This window comes from Coloeus monedula, assembly GCF_965178545.1.
Source record: "Coloeus monedula genome assembly, chromosome: 40".
In the NCBI taxonomy this organism is placed as follows: Eukaryota; Metazoa; Chordata; class Aves; order Passeriformes; family Corvidae; genus Coloeus; species Coloeus monedula.
The window spans coordinates 102,670-124,777 of record NC_138820.1 but is presented as its reverse complement, the minus strand read 5'-3'; the positions used below and the strand labels follow the sequence as shown (position 1 = coordinate 124,777).

The 22,108-nt window shown below is 56.7% G+C and overlaps 2 protein-coding genes across 2 annotated transcripts in view; one reads left to right on the top strand and one right to left on the bottom strand.

Annotated features, from left to right (window-relative positions):
• Positions 1 to 950: 950 nt before the first annotated feature.
• Positions 951 to 10,977, bottom strand: ZNHIT1 (zinc finger HIT-type containing 1). Its single transcript, XM_082300519.1, has 5 exons — positions 10,936 to 10,977; positions 8,957 to 9,127; positions 6,452 to 6,531; positions 4,033 to 4,202; positions 951 to 2,003 (listed from the first exon to the last, which is right to left on the bottom strand). The coding sequence occupies exons 1-5, from the start codon at positions 10,958 to 10,960 to the stop codon at positions 1,982 to 1,984; spliced, it is 468 nt and encodes a 155-aa protein (XP_082156645.1). The 5' UTR covers positions 10,961 to 10,977; the 3' UTR covers positions 951 to 1,981.
• A 293-nt stretch (positions 10,978 to 11,270) lies between these two features.
• Positions 11,271 to 22,108, top strand: part of LOC309584519 (multifunctional procollagen lysine hydroxylase and glycosyltransferase LH3-like) — a gene marked incomplete at both ends in the record, with an annotated part of 48,820 nt that continues 37,982 nt past the window's right edge. The window contains 3 exons of the mRNA XM_082300563.1: positions 11,271 to 11,285; positions 12,436 to 12,525; positions 20,238 to 20,374. Of these exons, the coding sequence (XP_082156689.1) occupies positions 11,271 to 11,285; positions 12,436 to 12,525; positions 20,238 to 20,374 (242 nt within the window). The remainder of the gene's footprint in view (positions 11,286 to 12,435; positions 12,526 to 20,237; positions 20,375 to 22,108) is intronic.

Here is a 22,108-nt window from a genome sequence, read left to right as displayed (position 1 = left end):
GCCCACAGATAGGACACGCCCACCGGGTGGGATAAGCCCCGCCCACAGGCAGGACACGCCCACAGAGGGGGATAAATCCCGCCCACTGGTAGGACACGCCCACAGGGGAGGGATAAGCCCCGCCCACAGGTAGGACACGCCCACCGGGTGGGATAAGCCCCGCCCACAGGTAGGACACGCCCACCGGGTGGGATAAGCCCCGCCCACAGGTAGGACACGCCCCCAGGGTGGGATAAGTCCCGCCCACTGGTAGGACACGCCCACAGGTGGGTTAAGCCCCGCCCACATGCGTGACCACGCCCACACAGGTAACATAAGCCCCGCCCCCAGGCAGGACACGCCCTCCAGGTGAGCCCCGCCCCAGCCACGCCCTTGACCCGACCCCGCCCCCACCTGGCCACACCCCCCAATTCATCTGTCCCCTCCCCAGCTCATTTGCATCTCATTATCCCCACAGCTGAAGGCAGCCTTGCCCCGCCCCCCCCGAGGGGTGGAGCCAGCGGTGATTGGCTGCCGAGGGAACCTGCTCTGGTGACGTCACAGGAGGCGGAGCCTGGGAGAGACAAGGAGACAAAGGGGGCGGGGCTTGTCCCTTTAAGGGGCGTGGTCTGAGCGGGAGGGGGCGTGGCTTGGCTCTCAAAAGGGGCGGGGCTTCACCGGGGGCGTGGTTTGGTCCGGGGCAGGGCCCCTGGCAGCCAATAGGAGCCTGACTCTCAGGGGATGTTTGTCCAATCAGAGCCCAGGGCGGCCATCTTGGCCCGGCAGCGCCAGCCAATGGCGGCGCAGCTCCGCTCTTAAAGGGCCAGCACGCGGCGTTCATGTTCCGGCTCGGTTTCTTCCCGGGTTTTCCCCGTTTTCCCCGGATTTTCCCCCATTCCCGAGGCCCCATCCCCCCTCCCGCCGCCCCTCCCCCACCCCCATAGAGCCCCCAATAAATTCGATCCCAAAGATTTTGGTAGGAAAAAACGGGAATTTGGTTCCAAAGGGGGGCGGCTTCCGCCATACTGAGGTGGGGCTATGGCGGCCATCTTGGGGCGGGGCCATAGGAACAATCTTAGGAGTGGGGCTATGGCGGCCATGTTGGGGGCGGGGCTATGGCGGCCATCTTGGGGGAGGGGCTATGGCGGCCATCTTGGGGCGGTGCTATGGTGGCCATCTTGGGGGAGGGGCTATGGGCACCATCTTGGGGGTGGGTGGAGCCACGTCAGCCATCTTGGGGTGGGGCTATGGTGGCCATTGTGGGGGTGTGGCTATGGTGGCCATCTTGGGGCGGACCCATGGCAGCCATATTGGGGGTGGGGTTATGGCAGCCATCTTGGGAACAGAGCCATGGTGGCCATCTTGGGGCAGGGCTATGGTGGCCATTGTGGGGGTGGGGCCATGGCAACCATCTTGGGGGCGGGGCTATGGTGGTCATCTTCGGATGGGGCCATGGCAGCCATCTTGGGGCGGGGCTATGGCAGCCATGTTGGTGGCGGGGCTATGGCAGCCATCTTGGGGTAGGGGCCATGATGGCCATCTTGGGGTGGGGCTATGGCAGCCATCTTGGGGTGGGGGCATGGCAGCCATATTGGGGTGGGGCTTTGGTGGCCATTGTGGGGGTGGGGCTATGGGCACCATGTTGGGGCAGGGCTATGGTGGCCATCTTGGGGTGGGGCTATGGCGGCCATCTTGGGGTGGGGCTATGGCGGCCATCTTGGGGGCAGGGCCATGGTAGCCATCTTGGGGTGGGGCTATGGTGGCCATCTTGGGGGCGTGGAGCTATGGCAGCCATCTTGGGCATGGAGCTATGGCGGCCATCTTGGGGCAGGGCTATGATGGCCATTTTGGGGGCGGGGCTATGGTGGTCATCTTGGGACGGGGCCATGGTGGCCGTTGTGGGGCGGGGCCATGGTGGCCATCGTGGGGCGCGGCCATGGCCACCATTGTGGGATGGGGTCACAAGAGGGCGTGGTCACGGCAGCCATGATGGGGGGAGGGGTCACACCGTCCACTTCAGGCACCTGTGAGGGAGGGCGGGGGGGTCAGCGGGGGGTGACCCCACCCCCCAAGGAACGGGGGGGTCCCAGTGGCCTCTCTCACCCCTCCCAGCACCCATTCCCTGGCATTTCCCCACTTTTTCCCTTTTTCCCCCATTTTTTCCCTTTTTCCCCCCATTTTTTCAGTTTTTTCCCTTTTTTTCCCGTTTTTTCCGTTTTCCCTATGATTTGCCTTTTCTCCTGCGCTTTTTCCCGTTTTCCCCATTTATTCCCATTTTTTGTGTGATTTTTCTGTTTTCTCCGTTTCTTCCTGCCTTTTTTCCTATTCTCCCATTTTTTCCCATCTTCCACCATTTTTTCCCATTTTCCTCTGCATTTTCTCATTTCACTCTTTTTTTCCCCGTTTTTCTCCTATTTTCCTCGTTTTTTCCATTTCCCCCATTTTTTCCTGCCTTCTTTCCTATTTTCCCCATTTCCCCCCTTTTTTTCTTATTTTCCCCGCCTTTTTTCCCCATATTTCCCATTTTCCTTCTTTTTCCCAATTTTTCTCCCATTTTGTTTTTCCCTTTTTTCCTGCACTTCCTTATTTTCTTTTTTTCTGTAACTGTTTCATTTTTTCCATTTTCTGCATTTTTTCCTACTTTCCCCATTTTCTTCTCCTTTTCCCCAAATTTTTTCCTTTTTTTTTTCTCTATTTTTCCCCATTTTTCCCATCTTCCCCATGTTTTCCAGTTTTTCCTTGGTTTTTTCCCAATTTTTCCCATTTCCCCCATATTTTCCCATTTATTCTGCATTTTTTCCATTTCCCCCATTTTTTCCTGCCTTTATTCCTATTTTTCCCATTTTCCCTGCCTTTTTTTCCTTTTTTTCCCATTTTTTCTTTTTCCCCCCATTTTCCCCCCACTTTTTCCCATTTATTCTGCTTTTTTCCCATTTTCCCCTTTTTTTCTCTTTTCTCCTGCATTTCCTCATTTTCCCTTTTTTCCTACACTTTTCCCATTTTTTCCCATTTTTCCGGCATTTTTTCCTACTTTCTCCATTTTTTTCCTATTTTCCCCATTTTTCTCCTTTTTTCCCATTTTTCTTCTCCCTTTTTTCCCATTTTTTCTCATTTTCCCCCATGTTTTCCCATTTTTTCCTTTTTTCCCCATTTCCCCCATTTTTTCCCATTTATTTTGCATTTTTTCCATTTTCCCCATTTTCTCCCATTTTTTTCTCATTTTCCCCCATATTCCCCCCATTTTTTTCCCCATTTCCCCCCGTTTTTTGCCCGTTTTCCCCCATTTTTCTCTGTTTTCTCCCATATTACCCCCATTTTTCCCCATTTTTTCCCCATTTTTGCCCCCGTTCTGTACCTGCTGCCCTGCTGGGTGCCCAGGCAGCGGGTGCAGCAGTACCTGGCCCCGCAGGTGACGCAGGCGTGGCCCCGATCCCACAGAACCCATTCCTCTCCATTTTCCCCGTTTTTTGCCCGTTTTTCCCTATTTGTGCCCGTTTTTCCCCGTTTTTGCCCCATTCCGTACCTGCTGCCCTGCTGGGTGCCCAGGCAGCGGGTGCAGCAGTACCTGGCCCCGCAGGTGATGCAGGGTCCCACAGAACCCATTCCTCTTCATTTTCCCCATTTTTTCCCCATTTTTTCCCCGTTTTCTGCCCGTTTTGCCCCGTTTTTGCCCCATTCCGTACCTGCTGCCCTGCTGGGTGCCCAGGCAGGGGTTGCAGCTGTCCCTGGCCCCGCAGGTGACGCAGGCGTGGCCCCGATCCCACAGAACCCATTCCTCTCCATTTTCCCCATTTTTTGCCCGTTTTCCCCCATTTTTCCCCCGTTTTTTCCTGGTTTTGCCCCGTTCCGTAACTGGTGCCCTGGTGGGTGCTTAGGCAGGGGGTGCAGCCGTCCCTGGCCCTGCAGGTGACGCAGGCGTGGCCCCGATCCCACAGAACCCATTCCTCTTCATTTTCCCCTGTTTTTTTCCCATTTTTCCCCATTTTTTGCCCGTTTTTCCCATTTTTCCCCCGTTTTTTGCCCGTTTTGCCCCGGTTTTGCCCCGTTCCGTACCTGGTGTCCTGGTGGGTGCCCAGGCAGCGGGTGCAGCAGTACCTGGCCCCGCAGGTGACGCAGGTGTAGCCCGAGGGGAAGCCGCACACGGCGCAGAAGTGGCGCTGCGGCAGCCGGGACGGGGCCGCGCCGGCCGAGACGTAGTTGGGGCCCTCGGCCGCGCTCAGGTTCTGCGGGATTTGGGATTCTGGGGTCAGGGGCACGGATCCAGCCCGAAAAGCCAGAATTCAGCCCCAAATCCAGCCCAAAATGCAAAATCCGGCTCCAAATCCGGCCCCGAAGTCCAGAATTCAACCACAAATCCAACCCCAAATCCAGCTCAAAATCCAAAATCCAACCCCAAATCCAGCCCAAAGTCCAGAATTCAGCACCAAATCCAGCTCAAAATGCAAAATCCAGTCCCAAATCCAGCTCAAAATGCAAAATCCAACCCCAAATCCAGTCCCAAATCCAGCTCAAAATGCAAAATCCAACTGCAAATCCAACCCCAAATCTAGCTCAAAACCCAGAATTCAGCCCCAAATCCAACTCCAAATCCAGCTCAAAATGCAAAATCCGGCCCCAAATCCAGCTCAAACCCCAGAATTCAGCCCCAAATCCAACCCAAATCCACCTTAAAACGCAAAATCCAACCCCAAATCTAGCTCAAAACCCAGAATTCAGCCCCAAATCCAACCCCAAATCCAGCTCAAAATGCAAAATCCGGCCCCAAATCCAGCTCAAACCCCAGAATTCAGCCCCAAATCCAGGTCCAAATCCAACCCAAACTCCAGAATTCAGCCCCAAATCCTGCCCCAAATCCAGCTCAAAATGCAAAATTCAGCCACAAATCCGGCTCCAAATCCAGCCCAAAGTCCAGAATTCAGTACCAAATCCAGCCCAAAATGCAAAATCCGGCCCCAAAATCCAGAATTCAGCCCCAAATCCAGCCCCAAATCCAGCTCAAAATCCAAAATCCAACCCCAAATCCGGTCCCAAATCCAGCTCAAAATGCAAAATCCAACCCCAAATCCAGCTCAAAATGCAGAATTCAGCCCCAAAATCCGGCCCCAAATCCAGCTCAAAATCCAACCCAAAGTCCAGAATTCAGCCACAAATCCAAACCCAAATCCAGCTCAAAATGCAAAATCCAACCCCAAATCCAGCCCAAAACGCAAAATTTAGCCCCAAAATCCAGCCCCAAATTTAGTCTCAAATCCAGCTCAAAATCCAGAATTCAGCCCCAAATCCAGCTCCAAATCCAACCCAAAGTCCAGAATTCAGCCGCAAATCTGGCTCAAAATGCAAAATCTGGCCCCAAATCCAGCCCCAAAATCCAGAATTCAGCCCCAAATCCAGCTCAAAATCCAAAATCCAGCCCCAAATCCAGCCCCAAATCCAGCCCGAAAGTCCACAATTCGGCCCCAAATCCAGCTCCAAAATCCAGAATCCAGCCCCAAATCCAGCTCAAAATGCAAAATCCAACCCCAAATCCAGCTCAAAGTCCAGAATTCAGCACCAAATCCAGCTCAAAATGCAAAATCCAGTCCCAAATCCAGCTCAAAATGCAAAATCCAACCCCAAATCCAGTCCCAAATCCAGCTCAAAATCCAAAATCCAACCCCAAATCCAGCTCAAAATGCAGAATTCAGCCCCAAATCCGGCCTCAAATCCACCTCAAAATGAAAAATCCAGCCCCAAATCCAACGCAAAATCCAGCCCAAAACGTGAAATTCAGCCCAAAATGCAAAATTCTGCCCCAAATCCAGCCCGAAAATGCAAAATCCAGCCCCAAATCCAGCTCGAAATACAAAATCCAGTCCCAAATCCGACCCCAAATCAGCTCAAAATCCAAAATTCAGTCCCAAAATCCAGAACTCAGCCCCGAATTCAGTCCCAAATCCACCCCAAAATCCAGAATTCTGCCCCAAATCCAGCTCCAAATGCAAAATCCAGCCCAAAATGCAAAATTCAGTCCCAAATCCAGCTCAAAATCCAAAATCCAGCTCCAAATCCACCCCAAAATCAAAGTTCCCCTCAAATTCCCCCCCAAACTCCGAACTCCCCCAAATTTCCCCCAAATTCTTCCCACCTGGACCCCCAAAATCCCAAAACCCCCTAAATCCTCCCCAAATTTCCCCCCAGGAGCCCCCAAAACCCCAAATCTCCCCCCAAATCCCTCCCCCCCCCCCCAAATTTCTCCCCAGGATCCCCAAAACTCCAAATTTCCCCCAAATTCCCCCCCAAACCCCAAATCCTCCCAAAATTCCCCCCCAGGACCTCCCAAACCCCAAATTCCCCCCCAAATTCTCCCCTCCAAACCCCAAAATCCCCTCCAAATTCCCCCCCAGGACCCCTCCAAAACCCCAAATTGCCCCCCAAATTCTCTCCCTGAACCCAAAATCCCCTGAAATCCCCCCAAAATCCCCCCCGGCCCCACCTGCTCCTCCAGCAGCGCCTGGAAGTTTTTCCGGAAGCGAACCTTGAAGTGATCCCCGCGCGTCTTCTTCTTCTTCTTCCCTGGGACCCCCCCGAGTCACCGGGGGGACCCCAAAACCGACCCCCCCCCATCCTGGGACCCCCGGGGGGACCCCAAAACCGACCCCCCCCACCCTGGGACACCCGGGGGGACCCCAAAACCGACCCCCCCCCACTTTGGGACCCCCGGGGGGACCCCAAAACCGACCCCCCCCCCATCCTGGGACCCCCGGGGGGACCCTAAAACCGACCCCCCCCATCCTGGGACCCCCCCCCCCCAGAGTCACCAGGGCACCCCCAAACTGACCCCCCCCCCCCCCCCCACCGTGGGACGCCCCTGAACCCCCCCCGGACCCCCCAAATCCCCCATTCCCAATCCCCTGAGCCCCCCAAAATTCCCCAAATCCCCCATTCCCAATCCCCAGCACCGCCCCAGGACCGCTCAAACCCCCCTGAACCCCCAAATCTCCCATTCCCGATATCCAGGACCCCTCCAGGACCCCTCAACCTCCCCCAGGACCCCCCAAATCCCCCATTCCCAACCCCCCAAGACCCCCAAACCCCCCCAAGACCCCCCAAGCCCCCGGTACCGCTCTCGGTGGTGTCGCTGAAGGAGGCTCTGAGACCCCCAAATCCCCCATTCCCGATCCCCCGGGACCCCCTGAACCGCCCCGGAACCCCCCAAATCCCCCATTCCCGATCCCCAGGACCCCTCCAGGACCCCTCAACCTCCCCCAGGACCCCCCAAATCCTCCATTCCCAACCCCCCAAACCCGCCCAAGACCCCCCAAGCCCCCGGTACCGCTCTCGGCGGTGTCGCTGAAGTGCGGGAGGCTCTGAGACCCCCAAATCCTCCATTCCCAACCCCCTGAGCCCCCCAAACCCCCAAATCCCCCATTCCCAATCCCCTGAGCCCCCCAAAACCCCCAAATCCCCCATTCCTGATCCTCCAGGATCCCCGGGACCCCCAAATCCCCCATTCCCAACCCCCAGAACCACCCCAGGACCCCCCAAATCCCCCATTCCCAACCCCCTGAGCCCCCCAAAACCCCCAAATCCCCCATTCCTGATCCCCAGGACCCCCAAAACCCCCAAATCCCCCATTCCCGATCCCCAGGATCCCTCCAGGACCCCTCAACCTCCCCCAGGACCCCCCAAATCCTCCATTCCCGACCCCCCAAACCCGCCCAAGACCCCCCAAGCCCCCGGTACCGCTCTCGGCGGTGTCGCTGAAGTGCGGGAGGCTCTGAGACCCCCAAATCCCCCATTCCCAACCCCCTGAGCCCCCCAAAATCCCCAAATCCCCCATTCCCGACCCCCAGAACCCCCCCAGGACCCCCCAAATCCCCCATTCCTGATCCCCAGGACCCCCAAATCTCCCATTCCCGATCCCCAGGACCCCTCCAGGACCCCTCAACCTCCCCCAGGACCCCCCAAATCCCCCATTCCCAATCCCCAGGACCTCTCCAGGACCCCCAAATCCCCATTTCCGATCCAAGGGACCCCCAAAACCCCCATTCCCGACCCCCAGAACCCCTCCAGGACCCCCCAAATCCCCTATTCCCAACCCCCCAAGACCCCCAAACCCCCCCAAGACCCCCCAAGCCCCCGGTACCGCTCTCGGCGGTGTCGCTGAAGGAGGCTCTGAGACCCCCAAATCCCCCATTCCCAACCCCCTGAGCCCCCCAAAACCCCCAAATCCCCCATTCCCAACCCCCTGAGCCCCCCAAATCCCCCAGATCCCCCATTCCCGATCCCCAGAACCCCCCCAGGACCCCCCAAATTCCCCATTCCCGATCCCCCGGGACCCCCTGGACCACCCCAGAACCCCCCAAATCCCCCATTCCTGATCCCCAGGACCCCCAGGACCCCCAAATCTCCCATTCCCAACCCCCTGAGCCCCCCAAAACCCCCAAATCCCCCAAATCCCCCATTCCCGACCCCCAGAACCCCCCCTGAGCCCCCCAAATCCCCCATTCCCGATCCCCCGCGACCCCTCTAGGACCCCACAAATCCCCCATTCCCAACCCCCTGAGCCCCCCAAAACCCCCAAATCCCCCATTCCCGATCCCCAGGACCCCCAAAACCCCCCAAATCCCCCATTCCCGACCCCCAGGACCCCCAGGACCCCCAAATCCCCCATTCCCAATCCCCTGAGCCCCCCAAAACCCCCAAATCCCCCAAATCCCCCATTCCCGATCCCCAGAACCCCCCCAGGACCCCCCAAATTCCCCATTCCCGATCCCCCGGGACCCCCTGGACCGCCCCAGAATCCCCCAAATCCCCCATTCCCGATCCCCAGAACCCCCCCAGGACCCCCCAAATCCCCCATTCCCAACCCCCTGAGCCCCCCAAAACCCCCAAGTCCCCCAAATCCCCCATTCCCAACCCCCTGAGCCCCCCAAAACCCCCAAATCCCCCATTCCCGATCCCCAGAACCCCCCCAGGACCCCCAGACCCCCGGTACCGGTCTCGGCGGTGTCGCTGAAGTGCGGTAGCCGCTTCCCGGGCCGGGGTAGCCCCGCCTGGGGGTCGTCGCCGAAGTTGTCGTTCTCCAGCGCCTCGAGCTGCCGGTGCAGCCGCCGCTGCCGCGTGGCCCCGTCCAGGACCCTCCGAGGGGCCCCCTCGGGCACCCGGGCTGGCCACGGGGCGAGGGCGAGTCAGGGGGACACCCCCCAAAAATAAAAAACGGGGATCCCCCCCCCCAAGGAGCGGCGACCCCCAAAAATCCCGGCCGGTGCTGCTGGAGCCCGTCCGGGAGGCTCCGAGAGGGGTGGGGAGGGGGCGATGAGACCCCCGCGGAGCCCCCCAGGAAGGGGGGAACGCCCCCAAAAAATCGGGGACCCCCCAAAAATCGGGGACCCCCCAAAAATCGGGAGCCTCCCGGAGCCCCGTCCAGGACCTGCCGCCACACCCCCCCCCCCCAGAGACCCCCGGGACACCCAAAATGGGCACTGACACCCCTCAGGACCCCCCAAAATGGGCACTGAGACCCCTCAGGACCCCCCAAATCGACCCCGGGACCCCCAAAAGGGGCACCGAGACCCCTCAGGACCCCCCAAAATGGGCACTGAGACCCCCCGGGACCCCCAAAAAGGGCACCGAGACCCCTCAGGACCCCCTGGGACCCCCCAAAATGGGCACCGAGACCCCTCAGGAACCCCCAAATCGACCCCGGGACCCCCAAAAGGGGCACTGAGACCCCTCAGGACCCCCCGGGACCCCCAAAATGGGCACCGAGACCCTTCAGGACCCCCCAAAATGGGCACTGAGACCCCCCGGGACCCCCAAAATGGGCACTGAGACCCCCCGGGACCCCTAAAAAGGGCACCGAGACCCCTCAGGAACCCCCAAATCGACCCCGGGACCCCCAAAAGGGGCACTGAGACCCCTCAGGACCCCCCGGGACCCCCAAAATGGGCACCGAGACCCTTCAGGACCCCCCAAAATGGGCACTGAGACCCCCCGGGACCCCCAAAATGGGCACTGAGACCCCCCGGGACCCCTAAAAAGGGCACCGAGACCCCTCAGGACCCCCCAAAATGGGCACCGAGACCCCTCAGGACCCCCCAAAATGGGCACTGAGACCCCCCGGGACCCCTAAAAAGGGCACCGAGACCCCTCAGGAACCCCTAAATCCACCCCGGGACCCCCCAAAATGGGCACCGAGACCCCTCAGGACCCCCCAAAATGGGCACTGAGACCCCCCGGGACCCCTAAAAAGGGCACCGAGACCCCTCAGGAACCCCTAAATCCACCCCGGGACCCCCCAAAAGGGGCACTGAGACCCCTCAGGACCCCCCGGGACCCCCAAAATGGGCACCGAGACCCCTCAGGACCCCCTGGGACCCCCCAAAATCGACCCTAGGACCCCCAAAATGGGCACTGAGACCCTTCAGGACCCCCTGGGACCCCCCAAAAGGGGCACTGAGACCCCTCAGGACCCCCCAAATCGACCCCGGGACCCCTAAAAAGGGCACCGAGACCCCTCAGGACCCCCCAAAATGGGCACTGAGATCCCCCGGGACCCCCAAAAAGGGCACCGAGACCCCTCAGGACCCCCTGGGACCCCCCAAAATGGGCACCGAGACCCCTCAGGACCCCCCAAATCCACCCCGGGACTCCCCAAAAGGGGCACTGAGACCCCTCAGGACCCCCCAGGACCCCCCAAACCGATCCCGGGACCCCTGAGGACCCTTCAGGACCCCCCCAGCAGACCCCGGGACCCCTCAGAGCCCCCCCGAGACCCCCCAAAGCGACACCGGGAGGCCCCAAAAGGGGCTCAGGACCCCCCGGCGCCCCCAAACCGGGAACCCTCCGGCACCCCAGGACTCTCCCGGGATACCGGCACCGCAGAACCCCCTCAGGACCCCCAGAGACCTCCCCGAACCGGCCCCGGGACCCCCCAAAAGAACCCCGGGACCCCTCTCGCCCCTCTCCCCTCACCCGACGTCTTCTTCTCCCCCATCATGAGGCGACTTCCGGCCGCCCGCGCGCCACTTCCGCCCTCACCGGCGCCACTTCCGCCCTCACCCGTGGCCGCCATATTGAGCGCGGCGCCAAGCCCCGCCCCTTCCGCCCGCCGCCATCTTGAGCGTGGCTTCCCCCCCCTCACGAAGCCCCGCCCCCTTTTTTTTTTTAAACTCCTGGCAACGTGGCACCCCGGCCCTGGCCCCGCCCCCCGGCGCTGATTGGCGGAGGGGGCGGAGCGGCGGGCGCGGATTGGCTGAGGCGCGGCGGGAGGCCCCGCCCCCCGGCGTAGGCCCCGCCCCCGCCCCGCCATGGCCGCGCTGGCGGTGCCGCTGCTGCTGCTGCTGCTGAGGAGCCCCCCCGGGACCCCCCAGAGCTGCCCCCAAAACCCCCCCGGGACCCCCCAGAGCTGCCCCCAAAACCCCCCCGGGACCCCCCAGAGCTGCCCCCAAAACCCCCCCGGGACCTCCCCCGGCAGCGGCCCGAGCCCCTCCGGGAACGGTGAGCGGGAACGGGGGGCGGGGGAGGGGCTGGGGAGGGGTCAGGGGTCAGTGAGGAGGGTCAGGGGTCAGTGGGGGTCACTGGGGAGGGGGGTCGGGGTCAGTGGGGAGGGGTCAGGGGTTACTGGGGGTCAGTGGGGAGGGGGCCAGGGGTCAGTGGGGTGGTCAGGGGTCAGTGGGGGTCACTGGGGAGGGGGGGAGGGGTCAGTGGGGGTCACTGCGGAGGGGTCAGGGGTCATTGGGGTGGTCAGGGGTCAGTGGGGGTCACTGGGGAGGGGGGGAGGGGTCACTGGGGAGGGGTCAGGGGTCAGTGGGGAGGGGTCAGGGGTCACTGGGGGTCAGTGGGGAGGGGTCAGGGGTCACTGGGAGGGTCCTGGGGGGCTCCCAGCTCCATGTCCCCCCCCCCCCCCCGAGGAGCTGCTGGTGCTCACGGTGGTCATTGGGTCACTTCGGGGGTCACTGGGGGGGTCCCAGGGGTCACTGGGGGGGCCCCAGGGGTCATTGGGTCACTTCAGGGGTCACTGGGGGGGTCCCAGGGGTCACTGGGGGGGCCCCAGGGGTCATTGGGTCACTTCGGTGGTCACTGGGGGGGTCCCAGGGGTCACTTCGGGGGTCCCAGGGGTCATTGGGTCACTTTGGGGGTCACTGGGGGGGGGTCCCAGGGGTCACTTCGGGGGTCCCAGGGGTCATTGGGGGGGGTCCCAGGGGTCATTGGGTCACTTCGGGGGTCCCAGGGGTCACTGGGTCACTTTGGGGGTCACTGGGGGGGGGTCACTTTGGGGGTCCCAGGGGTCATTGGGTCAGTTCAGGGGTCACTGGGGGGGTCCCAGGGGTCATTGGGTCAGTTCAGGGGTCACTGGGGGGGTCCCGGGGGTCACTGGGGGGGTCCCAGGGGTCATTGGGTCACTTTGGGAGTCACTGGGGGGGGTCCCAGGGGTCATTTGGGGGGGCTCTGACCCCCCCGTGCCCCCCAGAGGAGCTGCTGGTGCTCACGGTGGCCACGGAGGCCACGGACGGCTACCGGAGGTTCCTCAGATCGGCCCAAACCTTCAACTACAGCGTCCAGGTGGGGGGGGAGGGGAAACCGGGGGGGGCCGGGGGGCGGGGGGGGAGGGGCCGAGCTGGGGGAGGGGCCCTGAGGGGGGGGGGGGGAGGGGGTGGTCGGGATTTATTTATTTATTTGTTTGTTTATTTGTTTATTTCTGCCTTTAGTCCTGGTTTTGTTTGGGAGGTTTTGTTCAAATTTGAATTTTTCCCCCCTTTTTTTTAACGTTTGCTTTTGTTTTCTTTGTTTTCCCCTTTTTTGGGGCTTTCTCTCCTCGTTTTCCCCTTCCTGCCGCTGTCCCCTCCCCCCCCCTTGGCCTCCTGCTGCCGCCCCCCTTTTCCCCATTTTTCCCCATTTTTCCCCATTTTCCCCCCATTTCTCTCCATTTTTCCCCGTTTTCCTGCCGTTTTCCCCGTTTTCTCCCAATTGTTCCCCATTTTTCCCCCAATTGTTCCCCATTTTTCCCCAATTGTTCCCCATTTTTCCCCGTTTTTCCCCATTTTTCCCCCATTTCCCCCCCATTTTTCCATTTTTCCCTGTTTTTCCCCGTTTTTCCCTGGTTTTTCCTCATTTCCCGTTTTTCTCCATTTTCCCGTTTTCTCTCATTTTTCCCCGTTTTTCCACATTTCCCCATTTTTCTCCATTTCCCCCATTTTTCCCCCATTTTTTCCCCATTTTCCCCCATTTCCCTCCATTTCCCCCCATTTTTCCCTTTTTTTTCCCCGTTTTCCCCCATTTTTTCCCCCTTTCGCCCAATTTTTTCTCCGTTTCCCCCCATTTTTCTCCATTTCCCCCATTTTTTCCCCCATTTTCCCCCATTTTCTCAATTTTTCCCTCACTTCCCCCATTTTTCCCCATTTTTCTCATTTCCTCCCATTTCCCCCCATTTCTTCCCCCATTTTCCCCCCATTTTTTCCGTTTTTCTCCATTTTTCCCCATTTTTTCCCCATTTTCCCTCTTCTTCCCCATTTTTCCTCAATTTTTCCCCATTTCCCCCATTCATTCCCCATTCATTCCCCATTCATTTCCCATTTATTGCCACTTTTCCCCATTTATTTCCCCTTTTTTCCCATTTCTCTCCCTTTTTCCCCTATTTCCCCTCATTTATTCCCCATTCCCCTCTCTTTTCCCCCATTATTCCCCATTCATTCCTCATTAATTCCCAATTTCCGCTCCCTTTTCCCCCATTTATTCCCCACCCATTCATCCCCCATTCCTTCCCCGTTCGTTCCCTGTTATTCCCCATTATTTCCTCATTTTTTCCCCATTTCCCCCCACTTATTTCCTCTTTTTTCCCATTTCTCCCCCCTTTTTCCCCTATTTCCCCCCCATTTATTCCCCATTTCTGCCCCCTTTTTTCCCCGTTCTTTGCCCATTCATTCCCTGTTGCTCTCCCATTCATTTCCCATTCATTTCCCATTCATTTCCCATTCATTCCCCATTCATTCCCCGTTCATTCCCCGTTCATTCCCCGTTCATTCCCCATTTATTCCCCATTTATTCCTCATTCATTTCCCATTCATTCCCCATTCATTCCCCATTCACTCCCCGTCGCTGCCTCGCCGCTATTCCCGTTTTTTCACATTTTTTCCCCGTTTATTGCCCATTTCCCCCCATTTATTTCCCCTTTTTTCCCCATTTCTCCCTCTTTTTTCCCTATTTCCACTCCCTTTTTTCCCCATTTTTTCCCCATTCATCCCCCATTTCACCCCCCCTTCATTCCCTGTTGCTTTTCCATTCATCCCCTGTTCCCCATTTATTTCCCATTCCCCCCATTCCTTCCCCATTCATTCCCCATAATTCTCCATTCATTCCCCATTCATTCCCCGTTTATTCCCCATTTGTTCCCCATTTATTCTCCATTCATTCCCCATTTCCGCCCCCTTTTTCCCCCTTTTTTCCCCATTTATTCCCCCCCATTTCCCCCCCATTCATTCCCCATTTACCCCCATTCATTCCCCATTCATTCCCCATTCATTCCCTGTTATTCCCCATTCCTTCTCTGATTATTCCCCATTCATTCCCCATTCATTCCCCATTCATCCTCCATTCATTCCCCATTTCCGCCCCCTTTTTTCCCCCTTTTTTCCCCATTTTTCCCCATTTATTCCCCCCCATTCCCCCCCATTCATTCCCCATTTATTCCCCATTCACTCCACGTTGCTCCCCCGCCGTTCCCATTTTTTCGCCTTCGTTCCCCATTTATTCCCCATTCATTTCCCATTCATTCCCCATTCATTTCCCATTCATTTCCCATTCATTCCCCACCATTCCCCCCATTCCTTCCCCATTTATTTCCCATTCCCCCCATTCATTCCCCATAATTCTCCATTTATTCCCCATTCATTCCCCGTTTTTTCCCCATTTATTTCCCATTTATTCTCCATTCATTCCCCATTTCCGCCCCCTTTTTCCCCCTTTTTTCCCCATTTTTCCCCATTTATTCCCCCCCATTTTCCCCCCCATTCATTCCCCATTCATTCCCCATTCATTCCCCATTTATTCCCCATTTTTTCCCTATTTGTTCCCCATTTATTCCCCATTCATTCCCCATTTCCGCCCCCTTTTTCCCCCTTTTTTCCCCATTTTTCCCCATTTATTCCCCCCCATTCATCCCCCATTCATTCCCCATTCATCCCCCATTCCCCCCCATTCATTCCCCATTTATTCCCCATTCACTCCACGTTGCTCCCCCGCCATTCCCATTTTTTCGCCTTCGTTCCCCATTTATTCCCCATTCATTTCCCATTCATTTCCCATTTATTTCCCATTCATTCCCCACCATTCCCCCCATTCCTTCCCCATTTATTTCCCATTCCCCCCATTCATTCCCCATAATTCTCCATTTATTCCCCATTCATTCCCCGTTTTTTCCCCATTTATTTCCCATTTGTTCTCCATTCATTCCCCATTTCCGCCCCTTTTTCCCCCTTTTTTCCCCATTTATTCCCCCCCATTTCCCCCCATTCATTCCCCATTCATTTCCCCGTCCATTTCCCATTTATCCCCCATTCCCCCCATTCATTCCCCATTCATTCCCCATTCATTCCCCATTCATTCCCCATTTCCGCCCCCTTTTTCCCCCTTTTTTCCCCATTTTTCCCCATTTATTCCCCCCCATTTTCCCCCCCATTCATTCCCCATTTATTCCCCATTCACTCCACGTTGCTCCCCCGCCATTCCCATTTTTTCGCCTTCGTTCCCCATTTATTCCCCATTCATTCCCCATTCATTTCCCATTCATTTCCCATTCATTTCCCATTCATTTCCCATTTATTCCCCACCCTTCCCCCATTCATTTCCCATTTATTTCTCATTCCTTCCCCATTCATTCCCCATTATTCCCCATTCATTCCCCATTTCCACCCCCTTTTTCCCCCTTTTTTCCCCATTTATTCCCCCCCATTTCCCCCCCATTTGCCCCCATTCATTCCCCATTCATTCCCCATTCCTTCCCCATTCATTCCCCATTTTTTCCCCATTTGTTCCCCATTTATTCCCCATTCATTCCCCATTTCCACCCCCTTTTCCCCCCTCTTTTTTCCCCATTTATTCCCCCCCATTCCCCCCCATTCATTCCCCATTCATCCCCCATTCCCCCCCATTCATTCCCCATTTATTCCCCATTCACTCCACGTTGCTCCCCCGCCATTCCCATTTTTTCGTCTTCGTTCCCCATTTATTCCCCATTCATTCCCCGTTCATTCCCCATTCATTTCCCATTCATTTCCCATTCATTTCCCATTCATTCCCCATTTATTCCCCATTCATTCCCCATTTCCACCCCCTTTTTCCCCCTTTTTTTCCCCATTTATTCCCCCCCATTTGCCCCCATTCATTCCCCATTCATTCCGTGTTGCTCCCTCGCCGCTATTCCCGTTTTTTCCCCATTCCTTCCCCATTCATTCCCCATTCATGTCCCATTTATTCCCCCCATTCATTCCCCATTCCCCCCATTCATTCCCCATTCATTCCCCATTCATTTCCCATTCCTTCCCCATTTATTCCCCATTTTTTCCCCATTTATTTCCCATTTATTCTCCATTCATTCCCCATTTCCGCCCCCTTTTTCCCCCTTTTTTCCCCATTTATTCCCCCCCATTCCCCCCATTCATTCCCCATTCATTCCCCATTCATTCACCATTCATTTCCCATTTATTCTTCTCCATTCCCCCCATTCCCCCCCATTCATTCCCCATTCATTCCCCGTTATTCCCCATTCCTTCTCCGATTATTCCCCATTCATTCCCCATTATTCCCCATTCATTCCCCATTTCCGCCCCCTTTTTTCCCCATTTTTCCCCATTTTTTCCCCCCCATTTCCCCCCCATTCATCCCCCATTCATTCCCCATTCATCCCCCATTCCCCCCCATTCATTCCCCATTTATTCCCCATTCACTCCACGTTGCTCCCCCGCCATTCCCATTTTTTCGCCTTCGTTCCCCATTCATTCCCCATTCATTCCCCATTCATTCCCCATTCATTTCCCATTCATTTCCCATTTATTCCCCACCATTCCCCCCATTCCTTCCCCATTTATTTCTCATTCCTTCCCCATTCATTCCCCATTCATTCCCCATTCATTCCCCATTCATGTCCCATTTATTCCCCACCATTCCCCCCATTCATTCCCCATTCATTTCCCATTCCTTCCCCATTTATTCCCCATTTTTTCCCCATTTATTTCCCATTTATTCTCCATTCATTCCCCATTTCCGCCCCTTTTTCCCCCTTTTTTCCCCATTTATTCCCCCCCATTTCCCCCCATTCATTCCCCATTCATTTCCCCATCCATTTCCCATTTATCCCCCATTCCCCCCATTCATTCCCCATTCATTTCCCATTCATTCACCATTCATTTCCCATTTATTCTTCTCCATTCCCCCCATTCCCCCCCATTCATTCCCCATTCATTCCCCATTTCCGCCCCCTTTTTTCCCCCTTTTTTCCCCATTTTTCCCCATTTATTCCCCCCCATTTTCCCCCCCATTCATTCCCCATTCATCCCCCATTCCCCCCCATTCATTCCCCATTTATTCCCCATTCACTCCACGTTGCTCCCCCGCCATTCCCATTTTTTCGCCTTCGTTCCCCATTTATTCCCCATTCATTCCCCGTTCATTCCCCATTCATTTCCCATTCATTTCCCATTCATTTCCCATTCATTTCCCATTTATTCCCCACCCTTCCCCCATTCATTTCCCATTTATTTCTCATTCCTTCCCCATTCATTCCCCATTATTCCCCATTCATTCCCCATTTCCACCCCCTTTTTCCCCCTTTTTTCCCCATTTATTTCCCCCCATTTCCCCCCCATTCCCCCCCATTCACTCCCCATTCCTTCCCCATTCCTTCCCCATTCATTCCCCATTCCTTCCCCATTCATTCCCCATAATTCTCCGTTTATTTCTTATTCATTCCTTATTTCCGCCCCCTTTTTCCCCTTTTTTTCCCCATTTATTCCCCCCATTTCCCCCCATTCATTCCCCATTCATTCCCCATTCATTCCGTGTTGCTCCCTCGCCGCAATTCCCGATTTTCCCCCTTCGTTCCCCATTCCTTCCCCATTTATTCCCCATTCCTTCCCCCCCATTTCCGCCCCCACTCATTCCCTGTCCATCCCCCATTCCTTCCCTGTTTATTTCCCATTTTTCCCCTTTTATTGCCCCTTTCTCCCCATTCTTCCCCATTTTTCCCTATTTCCCTCCCATTTATTCCCCATTTCTGCCCCCTTTTTTCCCCATTCATCCCCCCTTTATTTCCCATTCCTTCCCCATTCATTCCCTGTTGCTCTCCCATTCATTCCTCCTTTATTTCCCATTTATTCCTCATTTATTCCCCATTTTTTCCCCATTTCTCCCCTTTTCCCCCCTTTTTTCCCCATTTATTCCCCCCCATTTCCCCTCATTCATTCCCCCACCCATCCCCCACCCCTCCCCCCTTCACTCCCGCCGTCATTCCCGTCGTTTTTCCCGTCTTTCCCGTTTTTCCCGTTGTTTTTCTTGGTATTCCCGTTATTCCCACATTTCCCATCATTCCCGTTGTTATTCCTGTTTTTCCCGCTGTCATTCCCGCTGTTATTCCCATTTTTCCCACCGTTGTCATTCCCGTTGTTTTTCCCGCTGTTCTCTCTCCCCATCGTTGTTGTTCCCACTGTTTTTCCCGCTGTTTTTCCCGTTGTTATTCCCGTTTTTCCCGCTGTCTTTCCCGTTGCTCCCGCTGTCGTTCCCGCTGGTTTTCCCGCTGTTTTCCTGTCCTTTTTCCCGCTGTCATTCCTGCTCTTGTCTCTCCCCACTGTTCTCATTCCCGCTGTTGCTATTCTGGCTCTTGTCCATTTTCCTGAATTTCCGCTGTTCATTTTCCTGGATTCCCGCTGTCATTCCCGTTGTTGTCATTCCTGCTGGCATTCCGGCTGTTGTCCTTTTTCCCGGATTCCCGCTGTCATTCCCGTTGTTGTCATTCCTGCTGGCATTCCGGCTGTTGTCCATTTTCCTGGATTCCTGAATTCCGGCTGTTGTCCTTTTTCCTGAATTCCCGCATTCCCGCTGTTGTTCCCACTGTTGTCTCTCCCGCTGTTGCCCATTTTCCCGCATTCCCGCTGTCATTCCTGCTCCCATTCCCGCATTCCCTCTGTTGCCATTCCCGCTGTCATTCCCGGATTCCCGCTGTTCCCATTCCTGCTGTTCCCATTCCCGTTCCCATTCCCGCATTCCCGGTGCCATTCCCTCTGTTCCCATTCCCACATTCCCTCTGTTCCCATTCCCATTCCCGCTGTTCCCACTCCCTCTGTTCCCGTTCCCGCATTCCCGCTGTTCCCATTCCCGCTGTTCCCGTTCCCGGTGCCATTCCCGCATTCCTGCTGTTGCCATTCCCACATTCCCGCATTCCCGCTGTTCCCATTCCCGCTGTTCCCACTCCCTCTGTTCCCATTCCCGCTGTTCCCATTCCCTCTGTTCCTGTTCCCATTCCCTCTGTTCCCATTCCCGCTGTTCCCATTTCTGCTGTTCCCATTCCCGGTGCCATTCCCGCTGTTCCCGGTGCCATTCCCGCATTCCCACTGTTCCCATTCCCGCTGTTCCCGTTCCCGGTGCCATTCCCACATTCCCACTGTTCCCATTCCCGCTGTTCCCGTTCCCGGTGCCATTCCCGCTGTTCCCGGTGCCATTCCCGGTGTCATTCCCGCATTCCCGCTGTTCCCATTCCCGCATTCCCGCTGTTGCCGTTCCCGGTGCCATTCCCGCTGTTGCCATTCCCGGTGCCATTCCCGGTGCCATTCCCGCTGTTGCCGTTCCCGCTGTTCCCGTTCCCGCATTCCCGCTGTTCCCATTCCCGGTGCCATTCCCGCTGTTGCCGTTCCTGCTGTTCCCGGTGCCATTCCCGCATTCCCGCTGTTCCCATTCCCGCTGTTCCCGGTGCCGTTCCCGCATTCCCGCTGTTCCCATTCCCGCATTCCCGCTGTTCCCATTCCCGCCGTTCCCGGTGCCATTCCCGCTGTTCCCATTCCCGCATTCCCGCATTCCCGCTGTTCCCGGTGCCATTCCCGCATTCCCGCCGTTCCCGGTGCCATTCCCGCTGTTCCCGGTGCCATTCCCGCTGTTGCCATTCCCGCTGTTGCCGTTCCCGCCGTTCCCGGTGCCATTCCCGCTGTTCCCGGTGCCATTCCCGCTGTTCCCATTCCCACATTCCCACATTCCCGCTGTTGCCGTTCCCGCCGTTGCCGGTGCGGGCGCAGACGCTGGGTCTGGGCCGGCCGTGGCGGGGGGGGGACGTGGCGCGCAGCCCCGGGGGGGGGCAGAAGGTTCGGTGGCTGCGCGGGGCCCTGGAGCCGCTGCGGGGGAGGGGCGGCCTCGTGCTGCTCTTCGTGGACAGGTGCGGGGGGGGGATGGGATTTGGGGTTTGGGATTTGGGGTTTGGGGTTTGGGATTTGGGGTTTGGGGTTTGGGATTTGGGATTTGGGGTTTGGGATTTGGGGTTTGGGGTTTGGGGTTTGGGGTTTGGGATTTGGGGGTTTGGGGGATTTGGGATTTGGGGTTTGGGATTTGGGATTTGGGGTTTGGGGGATTTGGGGTTTGGGGTTTGGGATTTGGGGTTTGGGGTTTGGGGTTTGGGATTTGGGATTTGGGGTTTGGGGTTTGGGATTTGGGGTTTGGGGTTTGGGGTTTGGGGTTTGGGGTTTGGGATTTGGGATTTGGGGTTTGGGGTTTGGGGGTGAAAAGGGAATTTTGGGGTGATTTTGGGGTGGTTTTGGGTGATTTTGGGGGTTTTTGGGGTGGTTTGGGGCCGTTTTTGGGGTGATTTGGGCCGGTTTGGGGCTCCCTGACCCCGTTGCTCCCCCAGCTATGACGTGGTGTTCGTGGGGTTGAATTTGGTGGTTTTTGGGTGATTTTAGGGGTTTTGGGGGTGATTTGGGCCATTTTGGGGTGATTTTGGGGGTTTTTGGGGTGGTTTGGGGCCGGTTTTGGGGTGATTTGGGCCGGTTTGGGGCTCCCTGACCCCGTTGCTCCCCCAGCTATGACGTGGTGTTCGCGGGGGTGATTTTGAGGGTTTTTGGGGTGATTTTGAGGGTTTTTGGGGTGGTTTTGGCTGGTTTTGGGTGATTTTAGGGGTTTTGGGGGTGATTTGGGCCATTTTGGGGTGATTTTAGGGGTTTTTGGGGTGGTTTGGGGCCGTTTTTGGGGTGATTTGGGCCGGTTTGGGGCTCCCTGACCCCGTTGCTCCCCCAGCTATGACGTGGTGTTCGTGGGGGTGATTTTGGTGTTTTTTGGGTGATTTTGGGGGTTTTTGGGGTGGTTTTGGCTGGTTTTGGGTGATTTTAGGGGTTTTGGGGGTGATTTGGGCCATTTTGGGGTGATTTTGGCGGTTTTTGGGGTGGTTTGGGGCCGTTTTTGGGGTGATTTGGGCCGGTTTTGGGCTCCCTGACCCCGTTGCTCCCCCAGCTATGACGTGGTGTTCGTGGGGTTGAATTTGGTGGTTTTTGGGGTGATTTTAGGGGTTTTTGGGGTGGTTTGGGGCCGTTTTTGGGGTGATTTGGGCCGGTTTGGGGCTCCCTGACCCCGTTGCTCCCCCAGCTATGACGTGGTGTTCGTGGGGTTGAATTTGGTGGTTTTTGGGTGATTTTGAGGGGTTTTGGGGTGGTTTGGGCCATTTTGGGGTGATTTTGGGGGTTTTTGGGGTGGTTTGGGGCCGTTTTTGGGGTGATTTTAGGGGTTTGGGGCTCCCTGACCCCGTTGCTCCCCCAGCTATGACGTGGTGTTCGCGGGGGTGGTTTTGGTGTTTTTTGGGTGATTTTAGGGGTTTTTGGGGTGGTTGGGGCCGTTTTTGGGGTGATTTTGGCCGGTTTTGGGCTCCCTGACCCCGTTGCTCCCCCAGCAATTATGTGGTGTTCGCGGGGGTGATTCTGGTGGTTTTTGGGTGATTTTAGGGGTTTTGGGGGTGATTTGGGCCAATTTTGGGGGGGTTTGGGGTGGTTTTGGCTGGTTTTGGGTGATTTTAGGGGTTTTGGGGGTGATTTGGGCCATTTTGGGGTGATTTTAGGGGTTTTTGGGGTGGTTTGGGGCCGTTTTTGGGGTGATTTGGGCCGGTTTGGGGCTCCCTGACCCCGTT